Source organism: Miniopterus natalensis, chromosome 12 (genome assembly GCF_054644295.1).
Source record: "Miniopterus natalensis isolate mMinNat1 chromosome 12, mMinNat1.hap1, whole genome shotgun sequence".
Taxonomy (NCBI): Eukaryota; Metazoa; Chordata; class Mammalia; order Chiroptera; family Miniopteridae; genus Miniopterus; species Miniopterus natalensis.
The window spans coordinates 73,708,279-73,724,797 of NC_142092.1; the positions used below are offsets into that span (position 1 = coordinate 73,708,279).

Consider the following 16,519-nt stretch of genomic DNA (forward strand, 5'->3'; position numbering starts at 1 on the left):
CCAGCCCATCCACGCCCTGCGGCTGGGAGTGTGGGAACGTGGGCTGTCTTCCCAAAGGACACGTCCACAGAAAAGCCTGCACACGGATGTTCCCCACATTCAAACACAGGAAGCCACCAGGGCGCCCTTGAACGGGACGGCGAGGCAGACTGGCCCGGACACAGCGCATACTACTCGGGGTAAAAGGAAATGCCCGGCAACACGTGGAACCTGGGCCTCCCTCAGACCGCCGTCCAGAGGGAAGGAAACCAGGCCCAGAAGGTACGAGTCCGTTCACGGAATGTTCCCCAAATGACGAAATCGTGGAAGCAGAGAACGGATGACTAGTGCCGGGGTGAGGAGGGGGCGTTGGAGGGGGGCGGGGGGACGTGTGGAGTCGCCATCCGGCTGCGATCCTGTGCTGGACCCACAGGCCGCCACCACCCAGCACCCTCTGCATCTCACGAATCTACAATTAGCTCACAATCAAATATTTGCCTTTTTAAGGGGGTGTTAGTAACAGCGTTTAGCTTGGGGGTTGCAGGACTGTGATGTTAGAACAGCAGCCAGCCCACTGGAACCTCCGGGAGTCTGCCTTGAAATACTTTCATTTACCTGCTCACGGCTCGGCGCCGCCCCAACGGCTCCCCTCTTCCTACCTGCTCCCGGAAGATCTGGAGGCTCCGCCCCCGCCCCCTGCACCCTGACACGGGGCTGCACCACGCCCAGGGGACCCCACCCCTGCCTCGGCCCAGCGAGGAGGGTCCCTGGGTGGAGGGCAGCCCTGGCTCAGCCCCACCCTAAAGGCTCGGTGCCCCTGGTGCTGGTGACCGAGAGGAATGACCAGGGACCCAGGGTCAGAGGAAGGGCGACAGGAGGGAGGAAGATGACTGATCCCGTGGACAGTTCACGGGGCCAGCCATGCAGAGCTGCCGGACCTGGAATGAGTCACATCACACCCTGTACCCCTGGGGGCCACCCTCCCAATTGGACGTCACCACAGAGACGTGCCGAGCAGAGCAGCTGCACGCTGGGAAGGGGCTGGGTGGCGAGGGGGCCAGGCAGAGGCAGGTCCTGGAGCCCGCGGCCCGAGCCTCACAGACAAGCCCGGCAGACCAGGCCCCGCTCTGGTTCTCAGGGAGAGGGTGCTGTTGCGGGTGTGATGGGGGCTCTAGGACAACTCCCCGGGGAGGTGCAGGGGGTGCTGCAGGCAGAGCTGGCAGGGCTGAGAGCACACCCAGGGGGCAGAGCTGGAGGGGAGGCCCCCCCACCCCGCACCTGCTCTCCTCCCTCCCCCAGGCCTAGTAAGAAGATATTAGCAACCATTCCCACCTCGGGGAGAATTAGCAGCTCGGCTCCCCAGCGTGAAGCCCGGGTGGTGAGCTGAGCCGCCTGGAGCTCAGCAGGAAGAGAGGCTCTGAGCCCTGCAGCCCTGCAGCCCAGCCCTTCCAGCCGCAGGGGTGTTCATCACCCGCGGGAGGGCTGCTGCCCTCAAAGGTGTGAACATGACTCCCTGGGACCTCCGCACCTGCACCAGCCACAGGACCCAGGGGGAGATGTGCCCAGGCCTGAGCCCGGAGGGGAGGCCACCAGCACCGGCCCAGCCCTCAAGGCCCCAGATCTGATGGGACGGCTCCTGCCACCCAGGGGCTTCGTCAAAGCAAGATGGGAACATGCTTTTTTCCCTTTGATCCTCACAGGAGGTTATGTTTCTATTGATTTTAGAGAGGAAGGAGGAGAGCGAGAGAGAAACATCGATTGGTTACCTCCCGTACCCACCCTGACTAGGGATTGAACCTGCAGCCTGGGTATGTGCCCTGACCAGGAATCGAACCCACAACCCCTCCAGTCTATGGGACGACACTCCAACCCACTGAGCCACCCAGCCGGGGGGGTGTGCATTTTTATGTAAAAGCTCCTTCTTAAATGTTGTCAACGAATTTAGAGCCACCTGGCCACGCCCCTTCAGCCCACCAGCCACAGACCCAAGACAGGGAGTGGCCCGGGGCCTCCAACAGCCCCCACTGCTGTCACGGGTGCACCCGCAGACCTCAGCCCGGAGCTGGCACCGACCCCAGCTGACACCCACCCCCGCCCCACCCCCTTCCACCCACCCCCTCCCCAAGGAGCTGGGAGGCCTGGGCAGAGCTGCCCTGAATCCGGCCGCAGGCTCCGAGGCTCAGTCAGAATGAAACTGGCCACTGTGTCCTGGCTGAACTCCCCCAGCTCAGAGGTCAGCTGCTCAGGACTCAGTCCTCTGTGGGACCCCTGAGCACTCTGAGGGCAGGGACACCTGCAGACCGACCTTCGGTCCCTTGGACCCTGGGGCCCTGGAAATCTCAGCTGTTAGCAGACACGGAGCCCCCAGCAAGCCCCAGGCACACAGACAAATAAGAACAGATCATGCAGCCCAGACCCCCACCCAGCCCTGGGGACCACACCTGCCTCAGGGACAAGCAGTCCAGACCCTGTGAATGACAGGATGTCCTTGGGGTCCCACAAACCCCCCGCCCTTCCCCCCACGAGTCCCCATTCCCGGGAGGCTCTGGGCTCTGAGGCAGCAGTTTTGCAGCGAGAGGGGCCAGTGCTCCCTCAGGGCTGCTGGGTTAGGTGGCATGAAAGAGGCGCCCCAAGTCGTGAGAGCCCCCCAAGCCTCTGCATACTGACCTGATGCTCCTGCCCAATGACTCTCCCACATCCTTCCCCACACAAGGGACCGCACAGCCCAAGAGTGGACCCCACCCAGCCTTGGGGACACCCCAGGACCAGAGCCTCAGGCCTGGGGCCAGCTGCCCACAGTACAGCTCAGCTGCGCTCCAGGCCTGAGGTGGGCAGGTTGGATCCCCCCTGCCCGGGATCACCAGGCCTTCGGGGCTGGTGGGGGGCTCTCCCCTAGCCCAGCCCCACCACACGAGTGGGGTCTGCAGGCAGGGCCCAGGAGGGGCTCAGCTCTGGCCTCCCCCCACCCAGGAGAGCGTAAAGGATTCTAAAACGGAGGGGCAGCAGGGGCCAGTGTGGGTCCCCTGTAAATACCCAGCCAGCTACTTCCACTCCGTCCACCTCCTCCCCCTCGTGTGACGTAATACAATGTGGGACCCCCAGGCCCGGGGAGGCTTTGGTCAGGAGGGAGGTGCCTGGGGACTGGGCACAGGGTGGCTCCACCCAGCCAGCACCCAGCCCACCCTAGGGGTGGAGTTCTCAGCACCACAGCCCAGGACACCTGCAGAAGCCTGTCTGAAACACCAGCAATGCCCCATGGATGCCCCCTGTAGGGACCCCAACCTCAGACCCCCAGTAATGGGGTCTCACAGCCTCCCTCTGCCGCTCCAGGGGCTACTTGTCAGAAATAAGCCCCCTCCCAGGTCCCAGCCTCAGGTGGGGATGAGAGAAAGTCCAGCAAACCCCCCACCTGACAGGGCATAGAGACCCCCCAGCAGACCCTCCACCCGATGGGGCCCCCTCAGCAGATCCCTCACCTGATGGGGCAAAGACCCCCCAGCAGACCCCCCACCTGACCAGACAGGAGAGACCCCCTGCAGGACACTGTCAGGGCAGGTGGAAGAGCCTATGGGAACTGGCTCTGGGGCCCGCCCTGGGACACGCACCACAGTCAGCCCAGGTCCACACCACGTCACTGGTCACCTCGCTCGGACACAGGGTCTTCCCACACTCAGGTGTGATGTCCCTGGTCACCCTGGCCCAGCCCTGCTGGCCCTTCCTGGCCCAGGGCTCTCTGAGCCAGGCCTCCACACCCAGGCCCACAGGACAGCAGGCACCCGGGTCCCCACCAGGGCTGAGCCCGGGACGCCTTCCCTCCCCCGCACACCCCCTTCCTCCCACAGGAGGCCCCGGGCACCGAGGAGGACTCTCAGCTCTAATTACACGTCCTGGAAAGAAACCCCAGTTTAATTTGAGTAAAACGAGAAGCTGTGGTTGGAAATGTCCCCTTGGGGAGCCACCTGCCTGATCTGGGACACGTTTCTCTGCTGTCCCCAAGGACCAGGAAGGCAAGCCCCAGGCTGAGGCCAGGAGAGGGCAGGGCCACCGAGACTTCAGGGTCCTGGGGCTCCCTGCCAGCAGGAAGACATCCCCAGGGCTTGAGGGGACCCTGACCAGGTCCCGACTCCCAGCTGGAATCAGCCCTCAGGACCAAAGGGTGGGGCCGGGGCCTCTGCGGGAACTGGGAGGGCGGGTGGTGACTCGGGGACAGTGCCAGGGGGTGGTAGGTTATGGACGGTCTGGGACCTGGGTGCACCGTCCCTCTCATCTGCCAACCCCAAGTGCACACACTCCGCTCACCCTCCCATTTCCCGTTACAGACAGGCCTCCACTCCTGGGGTCTCGACTCCACCCCCTCATCCAACTCCGGGACTTCCCGCCTGTCACCCAATGGTCCTCGCCTCCTGGGCCAGCGCAGGGCTGGGGCCCCCACCTAATGAAACCCTCGGGCCCTTCACGTTCCTGCGCCAGGGCCCAGGTCTCCGCCCGGCGTGGCACACACAGCAGGTGCTCCCCTGGGCCTTCCCCCCCCGTGGGCCAAGGACCCGGCACTCACCTCCGCTGAGCGCCATGCTCACCACCCATCCCTCTCCGTTCTTTTCAAACACCTGCTCTTCCTGAAACTCCACCCACCTCACTGCCACCCAGCCTGCACACCCTGGGTCCCTGCCCTGGCAGCACCCCCACACACCTCGTGCACGGGCACCCTGTTGGGTCCCAGCTCTGAAGACCACTGATAGGCCTGCACCCCGGCGGGGACGCCTCCAGCCACGGCCAGTCCCAATACCCAGGCCGCGTCCCCTCACGTCCTTCCGATGGCGCCTGGTACTGAGGCCTCCGCTGACACCGAGGCCCCACGCCCCCGCCCCCCGGCCTCCTCGCCCCTGCCACGGGACAAAGGAAGCCTGGCGCTGCCCGGCGGAGCAGCCTTCTCCACACACCAGCACCGCGCGGAGCCGGGAAGAGCCGGCCGGGCCGGCGGCGGGAGACAGGCTTCGGGGGGACATCCGTCGGCGCGGCGAGGAGCCCACACGCGAGAAGCCCGGCCGGGCGGGCGGAGCCTGTCCCTGAGCCAGCCCACAGGGCGGCAGCGGCTCTGCCCACGCCCGTGCTCAGCCCTGGCAGAGCTCAAAAGGTCCTGAATAAGTGAGGGGTCAACAAATGGCAGATGGGGGCTAGACAGACGCATGGACAGGAGTGGGGACGGAGGACGGACGGAAGGGCTCACCCCCTGGAGCCAGGACTGGAGGCTGAGGCTCCCAGCCGAGGCCGGGCCGTCCAGGGTGCGCAGCCGGGCGAAGGGGCTTCCCTGAGGAGGGCGGGGCGCCGCCGGGACCTGCACACCAGCCCCAGCAGAGGACCCCGCTGGCCGGGACGGGCTGGGCCTCTCCAGGCAACAGGCCTCCCCAGCGAGAGCCCCTCCCACCAACAGGGCCCCTGAGCGCCAGTTACCTTAAACCCTAATTAAAAACAACCAAGTAACGAGTAATAACAACACCCCCCATGGCTGCCCACAGGGACCTCAGCACAGGAGGGGTTAGAGTTAGGGTTCCTCTCTGACTCCCCAGCAGCCAGCACTCACCCCAAAAAGAACCCAGGGCTTCCCCCTGCCACGTACACACACGCACCCACCCACACGCACGCACAGGTTCGTGAGTCCCGTGTGCTGCACGCAGGAGGGAGCAGCTCCCCCAGGACTCCGGGCCAGCATGTGAACCCCCACAGGACACAGATCACCCTCCTCGCCGGGGGCTCCCCTCCCAGTCCAGCCCCACCTCTGGGTCGAGGTGCAGAGACAGGGAGCCTGGAGGCCGCCAGGGCCAACCCCCCCACCCCCGTGAAGACGCAGAGAACTCAGGGGCTGCGCCCCCCAGACCAGAGACACAGAACGAGGCAGGAAAGCGAAGGGACGGAAAGAACAAGAGAGAAACCGAAGGAGAAATGGGCACAGAGAGCGGGAGACGGAGGGAGGGACAGAGAACAGGAGGGGGAGAGGTGGAGACTCGGGGAGGGGACAGAGGGAGGGATCTTTAAGGCTGGAGTCAGGGGGTCCCTGGGGGACTGGTCTCGGGCTGCGGACAGCAGCCCCGGGTGCCCCCGTCTCGGGAAGTCTCTCCCGGCCCCACTGCGCGACCCAGGCTCCCGGCGCCCAGAGTCAGGACGGGCTTGCGGGAAGCCCAGGGCTCGGCCGGCCTGCCCGGCCCCAGCACCGCTCAGCACCACGGACAGCACCCACCCCGCTGCGCGGCCGAGCACAGAGCACCCTCCTTCCACAACCCATTAATCTGCAGACACTCCCGGACCCGCCCCGGGAGCGGGCTCTGGGGACACCCTGAAAAATAAGACGCCTCTTGTCCTCGGGGACTCAAGTCCAGAGGGAGTGAGAGAGCAAAGTAAACAGTGACACCCTGACACCCAAGCCCCACCCTCCGAGGGGCCGCACTCACCACCAGCCCCAGCAGCGTCCCCGGAGGCAGAGGTCTGCAGGGGGCGCGGCCCCAGGCAGCAGACCAGTGTGGGGGCGTCCGGGCGGCAGCGGAGCCCCAGCCCCCAACAGAGGGCCCCCCACTCCCTTCCCTCCTCCATCATCGAGAAAACGGGGGCAGAACCAGAGCTTCCCAGAAAACCTGCCAATTCCAGCGTCAGAGGCGCCCACCCCTCGGTGCTGGGGACAGGCCAGCACCACCGGCCCAAGGGCTGAGGGGAACCACAAGACGGGGACCCAGGGGCACCTCCGTCCCCTCTCCAGGGAGAGACCCTCCCAAAGGCCTGAGCTCCAGCCAGGCCCAGGTGGCTCAGGGGTTGAGCATCGACCTGTGAACCAGGAGGTCAGGGTCCGATTCCCGGTCAGGGCACAGGCCCGGGCTGCGGGCTCGATCCCCAGCAGGGGCCATGCAGGAGGCAGCTGGTCAGTGACTCTCATCACTGATGTTTCTCTCTCTCCCTCCCTTCCTCCTTCTGAAATCAAAAACATATTTAAAAAAACACCAAAAAAATCAAAGGCCTGGGCTCCAGCCCCCTGTGGGGCCTGCTCCTCCAGTCAGCCCTGAGACCTGAGCCTCCCAGGACCACCGGGCTCCAGGGAAGAGCAGACCACAGTCCTTGGCCCGGGGTGAGGGGCATGGGACTTGGGCTGTGCAAACAGGTCTGTGGAGCACCCCCCCACGCTCACCCCACCAGCACCCCAGAGCTGAAGCAACAAGAACTCAGCCACAGCCCTTGGCCGGCTGGGCGGAGACACAGGGCAGGGGCCCTAAGGCACCCATCAGGCAGATGGGGAAACTGAGGCCCTGGAGGGTGGGGACTCAGCCCTCACTCCTGCCCTAGCTCACTCCCAAGTCGACTTCCTAGACCCCTGGGCTGTTGGGGGCTATCACCAGGGTCCATCTGAGGAGAAACGTGGGGCACACGTTGTAGGAGCCATGTGCACAGCCTGGCCAAGCCCGAGCTCAGGGAGACCTCTGCAGCTGGACCGGGGCAGGAAGCAGCCCAGACCCACGGACGTGCCTCTCCCCAAGGCCCGGACCACGGCCCCACCTGGAGGTTCCTCCCCAGTGGTGACCTGGCCACAGAACCCAAGGCCCTGCCCCTGTGACCCGTCAGCGAGCTCCACCCGAGGGCAGGTGGCTGAGTCTGCCCCAGGCCGAGGCGGCAGCAGGGCCACCTCGCAGTCCCTTGTGGACAGCAAGCAGAGACGCCCCACGCACAGCCACCCGCCGCCACACGGTCCGCCTCGGGCGGGGCCAGGAAAGCCGCCCAGCCCCTCGCCGGGCGTGCACCCGGCGTGCGCACCCCCGGCCACCTACCCGGTGAGGACCACCACGAAGTCCATGACGTTCCAGCCGTTGCGCAGGTAGGACCCCTTGTGCAGCACGAAGCCCAGCGCAATGATCTTGATCCCCGCCTCGAAGCAGAAGATGCCGATGAAATAGGGCTCGGTGTCGTCCTGAGGGGAGCACAGCCCAGTCACTCTGCCCCGAGGGGCTGCCGAGAGGGCACACCCCCGCCCCAGTTCCCAGCCCACCTGGCCGCTGACACCACCCGCCCTCCGGCCCAGGGGCGGCGGGAAGGCAACCCTCCTGGGCTTTCCCGGCTATGACTCAGGTAACCTGTCACCGCCCTGTCCTGCAGCCCTACTACCAACCCGGATCTAAAGACACGGAGACACAGAGGCCAGGGGCCTGGGCTGGACACTCAGGGCTTGTCACAGGCCACCTGGGTCTGACCTGGGCTCTAACCACCGCCAGGGGCTGATGCCCCAACTCCCTGGAGCAGCCCAGGGCCCACTTGTTTGCTAAAACACATCTCCCGGATACTCAGGACACGCAGGCCTTGGGGGCAAATCCGGCCGGGCCTCAGGGAGTCTCTGGAGGGCCAGGCATCCACCCGGCCACCAGGAAGGGCCTTCCTGGCAAAGGGAGCCGTGTGGGCGCAAGAAGGGAGCTGAGATAGCTGCACTGCCCCCTCCAGCCCCGGCTGACCTCGTCACTCAGCCTAGCACGAGGCCAGGCCCTGTGGTGCTGAGCAGGGTGGGGACGAACCCCGGGAGCTCTGCTGGGGAGTACACACATGGAGACAGGCAAGAGGGTGTGGTCAGTGACCAGGGGCGGGGGCAGAGAGAGCCTCAGTGCAGACCAGCCTGGGAGCCAGACCGGGGGGCAGACACGCGGGGGTCAGCGCAGGAAATGGCCAGATACAGACCACAGGCGCCTACACTCCAGGCCACTGCTCAATGCAGACGGAGGGTTGTGGGGAAGGGTCGCCCCAGAACTGTGGAGCTGCTGTGCTCTGCCAGCGGGGGGCAGGGGGCAGCGCTGCAGGCCTGGGGACTGGCCACCTCAGGGCTGCAGGTGAGGGAGGGGCAGGTGGCCCCCAGGATTCTGCCTGTTCCCACTCAGGACAGCCACCTGTGCCTTCCTCTCCTGGCCCCAGAGGCCCTCCCCATCGAACCCGCAGCCCGGGCCTCCCCAGCCCACAGCTGCCGGGCAGCCCTGTGTGGAGTGTCCACTACAGCCCAGCATCCCCCTCCTGCCACCCGAGGCTGAGTCATGACAGGATCCCCCCCAGGCTTCTGGTTCAGTGTGGCTGGATGGTCCCCCCTCCCCATTGGCCCCAGGGGAACCGCTGGGCCCCAGCAAACAGATCTTCCCAGAAGGCCTCTGGGTAGACAGAAGGGCAGGCCCAGAGCCGGGAAGGGCGGGGCCCCACCCTGACCCCTGGCCTCCCAGCTCCGTGCTTGACCACTTGGCTGAGTGCTGGCGTGGGGGAGGGGCGGGTGGGCCTGCAGGCGAGGGCTCCAGCTAAAGGCCACTGGGGACAGTGGTGTGTGGGCGGAAGCAGAGCCCCCAAGACGGAGCTGTGGAGGCCTGGACCAGGCTGGCAGACACAGCGAGGCTGCCCTGCACCCCCCAGCCCCTGCCTGCTCCCCAGGCGGCAGCACCAGCCTCGGAGCCAGACCAGAGCCACCGCCCTCCTCTCCAGACCCAGCTCGGTGTCTGGCCTTCAGTCCATCCTCAGGGCCTGCACACGCAGGGCGGGGGCCAGCCAAGGGCTCCTCAGACCTCGGGGCGGGGCCCAGGTGGACACATTCTGCTCCATTTCCCAATAGTTCAGCCTCCAGCCCCCAGAAGTGTGCCCCCCACATTCCCAAAAAACCAACCCCCTCACCCAGGAGGCAGGAGCTCAGACTTGGCTGGATCCCCAGCTGGCCCACCCAAGCCCGACACACAGCAGGGACAGACCAGGGCCTGACTGCTGCTCTCTGGCCCCTCTGCCCCCTCTGGCCCCAGCCCCCTGGTCTGCTTCTCTCACCCTGCCCCTGTCACTTCCTTGGGGACATGACCGGGGCCCTGGGGCCTGGCCTTGGAGGCTCCCTGCCCGAGTCCCCAGTTCCCTCTGACTCCCCCAGTTCACCTCTGCCCTCCCGACTGGATGCTGGCCTCCAGCACAGCTGGCGAGGGCCCATGACGCCACCAAGAGCTGGGCCCAGAGAAGGCAAGTGGCCCTACCCAGCCCCACACCCGGGCAAGAGTCACCGCAGGACAGTCCCTCTCTGCCGTGTGGCAGGGCTCTGCTGTCCCTCATACCCCAGCAACAGAACCCCCCGCCTCCCACAGGCCCAAAGCAATGACTGTCCCTGGCTCTCTACCCCAACTGTCCACTTTCTTGCCTTCTCCTGGTGCCCTGTCCAACTGTGAGCACCCTCGAGACAGCGTCACTGTCCCCCCTTTCCCACCACAGGGCCCACGATGGCTGGAGGAGGGAGGTTCAGGCACTGGGCAGGCCACACAGTCACTGCTTCTCTCCACCGGAGTCAGCGGGAGGGGCTCGCTCTCTGGTCCCTCGCCTGCTTCTCCTCTGCTCTGGGGCTCAGCCTCTCAGGCCTAGGAGCCCACACCCAGCCCAGGCAACGGAGGGGGGCCAGGGGCCAGGGCCTCACCTTCCCAAACCCCACGCTTCCCGCTGTCCCAGCCCCTCCACAGACCCGGCCCTGGCACCCTGACTGTCGGGACTGGCACAGGGGCCTGTGAGCGAGTGGCAGGACCGCGTGGAAACAATTCAGGGTGCTCAGGAAGAAAGCCTGGGGAGCAGCGCTGCCCGTGGGAAGGGGCGGCCCCACCGGGCAGAGACCATCCGGGCCCTGCAGCCAGCCGCCCCTGCCCAGGGCACTCAGAGCCAGACATTCCCGACCCTGGGCCATTACAACCCCCCCCCCACACACACCCCAGGTTTAGTTCTTAGTTTCCCAGATCAAGAAGGCCCCAGACCCGGGGCCTGGGCGGCCCATTTGGGGTGCAGGGGTGGCCGGTGGCACCAGGCGGAGCAGCCACCCGCCCCATGGGGGCTGAACTGGCTACTCCAGGGCTCCTGACCCCTGGGGGAGGCGTTTTCGCCCCTGGTCCTGGCGCTTTCCTCCAGGAAGGAGGGGCCAGCGCCCTACAGGGTCCGGCCTCAGGCCCGCGGCCGCCGCACTCACCAGGCGCTCGGACATGGGCGTCTTGTCGCCCTCAGGGAGGTGCTGCTCCAGGGCCAGCACGATGCAGTTGGCGATGATGGTGGCCAGGATCATGTACTCGAACGGAGTGCGCGGGTTAAGGACGGCCGGGCGCCAGCGCGGAGCCCACCCCGCCCGCCGCCACCCTTGGGGCCGCCGAGGTCGCGCCTCCGCAGCGCGGCGCCAGCACCGCGGACAGCGCCCCGCGCCCCGCAGGGAGGGGACCTGCGCCCCCGACGCGCGGGGAGCGACCCCGCGCAGGCGCACTCCCGCCGGGGGACACACGTCCACATGGACCCACACGGGCGCGCGAACATGCGTGTCCCGGAGCGCCGACCGCGCGCAGCGCCGGCTCCCGTCCTGGCCGCACACGCGCGCGCGCGGGCCCGCGACCCCGGGCGCTCCGGCCGCACAGACCCGGGCCCGCCCTCGGGTGCGCCCCGTGCGCTCGGCCTCCGGGCCGAGGGGGGGAAAGGGACGCGCCCGGGGGCGGCGGCCTCGCCCGGCGTCCACCCCGCTCCCGCGGCCGCCGCCACCCCTGCCCCACGCGCGCACCCGCACCCGCGCCGGGCGCAGAGGGGCCCCGAGCCCCGCCCCGCCCCCTCCACGCCGCGCCGTCCCCGGGGCGCCTCTCCCCCGATCGCACCTCCTCCCGGCCCCGGGAAGATGGCCACTGGGCGCCGCACGCGACCCGCCCGGGGCCCCGGCCCGCCGCCCCTCCCGCAGCCGGCGGGTGCGGACGCGGACACGGCGCCCGATCCGGGCCCCCGCCCGCCCGGCCCCGGCAGGATATGGCCACTCGGTGATGCGCTTGGCGTATTTGCGGACGACGTTGTCCTCGCTGAAGACGAAGAGCGAGCGGTTGACGGTGAAGCAGTTCTGCTTGACCGGGATGGGGTTGTACAGCGCCATGGTGCGCGCGCGCTGCGCGATCGACTGCTTGTAGAGCACCCGCTGGCCCGGCGGCAGCCCCCCGGGGCCCGCGCCGCCCGCCCCGCCGGCCCCGCCGCCCCGGGCCCGCTCCCCGCCGCCGGCGCCCCCATAGCGGCCGCCCAGCTCGTCCCCGAAGCGGACCATGGCCCCCGGGCGCCGCGCGCATCCCCCGCCCGGCGCCCCAGCAGGGAGACCGCGGGGCGCGCGGGGCGCTCGGAGCGGAGCAGCCGCGGAGCCGCCGGACGAGCAGCGGACTCGCCCGGCCCGGCAGCCGCCGCACCCGACGCCGCCGCCCGCGCCACGCCCTATAAGGGGCCGGTCACGTGGCGCCGCCCGGCCAATCCGCGCCGCCGCGCCCGCCGAGCCCGCGCGCCCCGCCCCCAGCGGCCGCCCCCGCCCGGCCCCGCCGCGGGGTCCCGCCGCCCGCCCCCCGGCCGCGCCTCGGGCCCGGGGCCGCCCCGCTGCGCCCCCTGCCCGGCGGGCGCGGCGAGCGGGAGCGGCGGGTGCGCCCGGCTCTGCGCCCGGGCCGCGCGCCCGCCCGACGCTGGGCTGGGCGGGGCCGCGAGTCCTCGACGGCCGGGCGGAGAGGCCCCCTCGGCCCCCCGGAGGCGCCCCGGCCGCGCAACGCCCCGGCCCCGAGGGGGCGGCCGGCCCGCGGCTCCCAGGCCCCCCCCTCCCTCCCCTCCCCGCGGGGCGGCCCCGTCCCCAGCTCCCCTCCCCCCGCCCGGACCCCGGCCGCGTCCCCGACGACGTGACTCTGGGCCCCGCCCCCGTCCTCTGGCGCCTTCGACGTCCCGACCGACGGCGCTGCCACCCCGGGCCTCTCGGGGGGAGCACGACCCCGCCTGGGCCCGCGTCCCACCCTAGGCCTTCCGGGGCGCGAAGTCAGCTTCCACCCTCCATCCCGAGTGTCCCCCTTCCACCCTCCATCCCGAGGGTCCCCCCTTCCGCCCTCCATCCCGAGGGTCCCCCCTTCCGCCCTCCATCCCGAGGGTCCCCCCTTCCGCCCTCCATCCCGAGGGTCCCCCCTTCCGCCCTCCATCCCCAGGGTCCCCCCTTCCGCCCTCCATCCCCAGGGTCCCCCCTTCCGCCCTCCATCCCGAGGGTCCCCCTTCCGCCCTCCATCCCGAGTGTCCCCCTTCCGCCCTCCATCCCGAGGGTCCCCCTTCCGCCCTCCATCCCGAGTGTCCCCCCTTCCGCCCTCCATCCCGAGGGTCCCCCCTTCCGCCCTCCATCCCGAGGGTCCCCCCTTCCGCCCTCCATCCCGAGGGTCCCCCCTTCCGCCCTCCATCCCGAGCGTCCCCCCTTCCGCCCTCCATCCCGAGGGTCCCCCCTTCCGCCCTCCATCCCCAGGGTCCCCCCTTCCGCCCTCCATCCCGAGTGTCCCCCCTTCCGCCCTCCATCCTGAAGGTCCCCCCTTCCACCCTCCATCCCAAGTGTCCCCCCTTCCACCCTCCATCCAAGAATAATTTGCGGGGACGCTGTGTGTCCAGCTGTCCCCGCTGCGCCCAGGCGCCAGGCTCTCGCGGGCCTCGGGGGGCTGACACCCTTGTACAAGCCACAGCGCACTGGGGGGGCCAGGCCTGTCCACTCTGGTCCCCACAGTTTGCACATCAAGATAATAAGCTTCCCCAATTGCTCCCGGGGAGCAACCGAGGAGGTCGGGGCACAGACACTGCAGACAAAGGCACAGTCAGGGCAGGGGGGGCAAATGGGCACCAGCAGCCTTGGGCAGCCAGGGCACCAAGGGCAGAGCGGCCGTGGGTGGAGGGTCTGGGAAGGCTCAGGAGAGGCCCCCTGAGTGCGGCAGAGAAGTGAGACCAGGACACGCAGAGGCCCCGGGAGCCCTCGGGCGGGTCCCCCGCTGTGGGTTCTGCCTCCTGCTCTGAGGGTGACCAAGTGGCAGGAGACGTCTGAGCAGAGAGGTCAGCTGACGCCTGTTCCCAAAGGCTCCCTCTGGCCGCCGCGCGGGGGACAGACTGCAGGGCCCGCTGCCCATCCCCCGGGTGCCCTGGGAGGTAAGTAGCCCAATTCCCAGCTGCTGGTGGCTTATCCAACAGGGTCAACCTCAGCTGATAAAAAGCGGTGAAGTTTTCCATTCTAAGCGCGCAGACTCGGCCGCTGCCCCCTGCCGGGGCCACCCCACGCCTGCTGCCTCGCGGCCGAAGGTGGCTGCCACCGGGCGAGGCATTGTGTCTACACCGCAGCCTCCGGTAGGTAGGAAGGAAGGGGCGGGGGGTGAAAAGCACAGTCTTTTTCTTTCTTTTTTTTAATATGATTTTATCGATTTCAGAGAAAGGAAGGGAGAGGGAGAGAAAACATTAACGGAGAGAAACATGGATCGGCTGCCTCCTGCACGCCCCCTGCCGGGGATCGAGCCCGAAACCCGGGCCTGGGCCCTGACCCGGAATCGAACTGAGATCCCCTGGATCCTAGGTCGAAGTTCAGCCGCTGAGCCACGCCAGCCGGGCGGGCGGCCGTCTTTTAAACACATGTAGGGCGCCCTTTCGTAACAAAGGAAAGGTTTCTCAGAAGCTCCCCAGCAAACGGGCCCCTAAGCTCCTTCGGGCAGACCTGCCTGAGCTTCAAGGAGGCGGAGTGAGTGTGTGAGAGGACCAGGGCTGCCACCACCCGGGGCGGGCACAGCGTGGCCCCAGACAAAATCGGGGTCCCCTTCGGTGGAAGGTGGGGGTAAAGACTGTGGGGAGGCCGCCCACAGGCGTGTCACAGAGAGAAACAGAATCCGGAGAGGAGCGTGGACAAGGGACAGCGTGCACAGTGCCCTCTGCAGGGCGACCGGACTGCTCACGTGGCCACTGTGACGGTGACAGGAAGGAAACTGGACGCTCTGCTTTTGACCTAAGCAGCTGTGGGCCGGTGCCCTCTCCTGGGATGGGGAAGGGGAGGGAAGAGCCTGTTGGTCACAGGATGGAAATTAAGAATGTTGCATTTGAGCCCGGCCGGCGTGGCTCAGCGGTTGAGCGCCGACCTAGGATCCAGGCGATCGGGGTTCGAGTCCCGGTCAGGGCACAGGCCCGGGTTGTGGGCTTGATCCCCCGTCGGGGCGTGCAGGAGGCAGCCGATCAATGACTCTCTCATCATTGATGTTTCTCTCTCTCCCTCTCCCTCTCCCTCCCTCTCTCTGAAATCAATAAAGATATGTTAAAAAAAATTTTTTTTTGAGAAAAAAAAGAATGTTGTATTTGACACACAAGTGACGTCGGGTAGGCAGCTGGATGTTGTAAGGGATGCTGAGGTGCCACATGCTGTCCCTGTGCCTGGACAGCTCGGGCCACTGCTCAGATCTGGGCTGGGATCCCCCAGCTCCAGCCGTCGGGGTCCAGGGGCAGCCGTCTGGGTCACTGGCTTCCAGAACCAGGCCAGGGCTCTTAGTGAGACCCCAAGGCTGCTGACCTGACCCGACCTCATCTGTTGCTTATTGCTGAGACCTAGGCTGTCACTTTAGTCCCTGGTCAGGGCACCATGTGCCTTGACTTCAGAGACCTTGCCGCAGCGACCCCACCCCAACTACCACTTAGGGGAGGTTAGTCCACCAGCCTAGATCCCAGTTAGCCATCACCAGGCTGTGTTTCTGGGACCCCAGTAGCACCGGGCCTCTCGGGCCAGCGTTTTGGAGGGAGGGGACATCTGATTGCTGGGCTGGCTGCTGAAACGGGTGGGGCAGCTCCCAGACACCCAAAGCACCACGTCCCTCTCCCCGAAGCTTCTCAGGCTACTCTCAGAACGTGGTCCTTGTACCCACAAGCAAGGGAAGTGACACGCTCTGCATTGTTTTATTTAGAAATGATTTTTAAAACATTATACAGAAAAGTGCTGAAAAGGGAAAACGAACGTTGAACCTAGAATTTTAGGCCCGTTGAAATAACATTAAAAAGTTAACAAACCTGGCTGGCGTGTCTCAGTGGTTGAGCATGGACCTAGGAGCCAGGAGGGTATGATTCGATTCCGGGTCAGGGCACAGGCCCGGGTTGTGGGCTCGATCCCCAGCAGGGGGCGAGCAGGAGGCAGCCGATCAAGGACTCTCATCATTGACGTTTCCCTCTCTCTCTCTCTCTCCCTCCCTCTCCCTTCCTCTCTCTGAAATCAATAAATAGACAAGAAACAAAGACCATTTTGACAAAACGAGATAATTCATTGCCAGAAAACCTGTGTTAAAAGAAATATTTTTTTTAAATCGTCTTTTAAGCTAAAGAAAAATGACAGGAAATTTGGATCTACAAAAAGGAATGGAGAACAACAGGAAAGTAAACACATGTATAAATATAGAACACCGCCCGGCCGGGCGTGGCTCAGTGGTTGAGTGTCCACCTAGGATCCAGGCGATCGGGGTTCGATTCCCGGTCAGGGCACATGCCTGGGTTGTGGGCTTGATCAATGACTCATCATTGATGTTTCTATCTCTCTCTCTCCCTCTTCTTCCCTCTCTCTGAAATCAATAAAGATATATTTAAAAAATATATATATATAGAACACCTCTCCTCTCAAATCCTAATTTCTTTTAAGGGTCATTGCACAGCTTCAGGGGTGACATGTGAAGACCGGACGTCATCGCAGGAAGGGCGGAGGGAGAAATAGAATAGTGGGGACTCGCTG

The 16,519-nt window shown here is 66.4% G+C and overlaps 1 protein-coding gene across 2 annotated transcripts in view; it reads right to left on the bottom strand.

Annotated features, from left to right (window-relative positions):
- CACNA1B (calcium voltage-gated channel subunit alpha1 B) overlaps positions 1 to 12,049 on the bottom strand; it is a 127,576-nt gene extending 115,527 nt beyond the window's left edge. For both annotated transcript variants that reach the window (XM_087823076.1, XM_087823075.1), the window contains exons 1-3: positions 11,766 to 12,049; positions 10,955 to 11,060; positions 7,785 to 7,924 (exon numbers count right to left, since the gene is read on the bottom strand). In XM_087823076.1, the coding sequence (XP_087679202.1) occupies positions 7,785 to 7,924; positions 10,955 to 11,060; positions 11,766 to 12,049 (530 nt within the window). The remainder of the gene's footprint in view (positions 1 to 7,784; positions 7,925 to 10,954; positions 11,061 to 11,765) is intronic.
- Between the last annotated feature and the right edge of the window lie 4,470 nt (positions 12,050 to 16,519).